The sequence below is a fragment of the Nematolebias whitei genome, chromosome 8 (assembly GCF_014905685.2).
Source record: "Nematolebias whitei isolate Nwh7 chromosome 8, NemWhi1, whole genome shotgun sequence".
In the NCBI taxonomy this organism is placed as follows: domain Eukaryota; kingdom Metazoa; phylum Chordata; class Actinopteri; order Cyprinodontiformes; family Rivulidae; genus Nematolebias; species Nematolebias whitei.
The window spans coordinates 1,666,720-1,667,782 of NC_056505.1; the positions used below are offsets into that span (position 1 = coordinate 1,666,720).

Consider the following 1,063-nt stretch of genomic DNA (forward strand, 5'->3'; position numbering starts at 1 on the left):
GTTCAGGACCCGTTCAGGACTCGTTCAGGACCTGTTCAGGACCCGTTCAGGACTCGTTCAGGACCTGTTCAGGACCTGTTCAGGACCCGTTCAGGACCCGTTCAGGACCCGTTCAGGACTCGTTACAGATACAAATAAACGCAGACAAGTGAGCGATTGAGCCTCGAACATCATTTATAGCATTAAGAGTTCGGTGGAGTTTCATCCTGCAGGGGTCAAGTTCCTGCTTTTACACATAAATTTGAAAAATGTTTTCAAATGTTGTCTTTTTGTTAGAATTGTCATGTAAAGCAAATTAAAAACATGAAATGGACTTAACTGTAAGTGTCTTCAGAGAAGCTTTTGTTTTGATTTGAGGTGTTTTTTTCCTCGCAGGCTGTTGAGCAGCTAAACATTAAGACGAAAAGTTTTAAAGACTTGCTGACGGACGAACCCTTCACCAGGAAGGACATCATAACCCTTCAGGTCAGCCCTTTCTTCCTTTAATATTCATTTAGGTTCTTCAGAAAGTCTTTAAACATTCTTCTGTTTTTAAAGGACCCCACAAACCTGGATAAATTCAACGTGTCCAGCTTTTTCCACGTGCAGAACAACCTGAAAGTGTTGGACCCAGGTGAGGTGGACATGCTCTGTAAACGTGGAAGCATCTGTTTGTTCTGGTTTTAACCCGTCTGCTCCTGGTTCTACTGTTCAGACGAGGAGAAGGCCAAGCAGGACCCGGCGTACCACCTGAAGAGCACCAACCTGGAGACCAGAGAGACCTTAGCCGAGCTTTATAAAGACTACAAGGGGGACCAGCTGCTGGCCTCCACCATGAAGGAGCCGCAAGCAAAGAAGACGGACAAACTAAACGCTGTAAGTCCGACCTGAAGCAACGAGGAGCTTCTGGTGACCAAACGCTGTTCAAACATTTCATTTAGACTTTAAACCTGAACTGCTTCTGTTATTTTCACATTTACATCTTATTAGTTTTAACCACGCCTAATGTCGTGTTTGCATGTAACACTATAATAAGACCACGTTTCACATGCTGATGTCTCCAGAACGATCTTTATGAACGGGA

General features: G+C 44.2%; 1 protein-coding gene across 1 annotated transcript in view; it reads left to right on the forward strand.

Annotated features, from left to right (window-relative positions):
* Nucleotides 1-855, forward strand: part of LOC119412966 (RING-type E3 ubiquitin-protein ligase PPIL2) — a gene marked incomplete at its 3' end in the record, with an annotated part of 11,795 nt that extends 10,940 nt beyond the window's left edge. Inside the window, 3 exon segments of the mRNA XM_037679977.1 lie at nucleotides 376-465; nucleotides 538-613; nucleotides 695-855. Of these exon segments, the coding sequence (XP_037535905.1) occupies nucleotides 376-465; nucleotides 538-613; nucleotides 695-855 (327 nt within the window).
* Nucleotides 856-1,063: the final 208 nt, after the last annotated feature.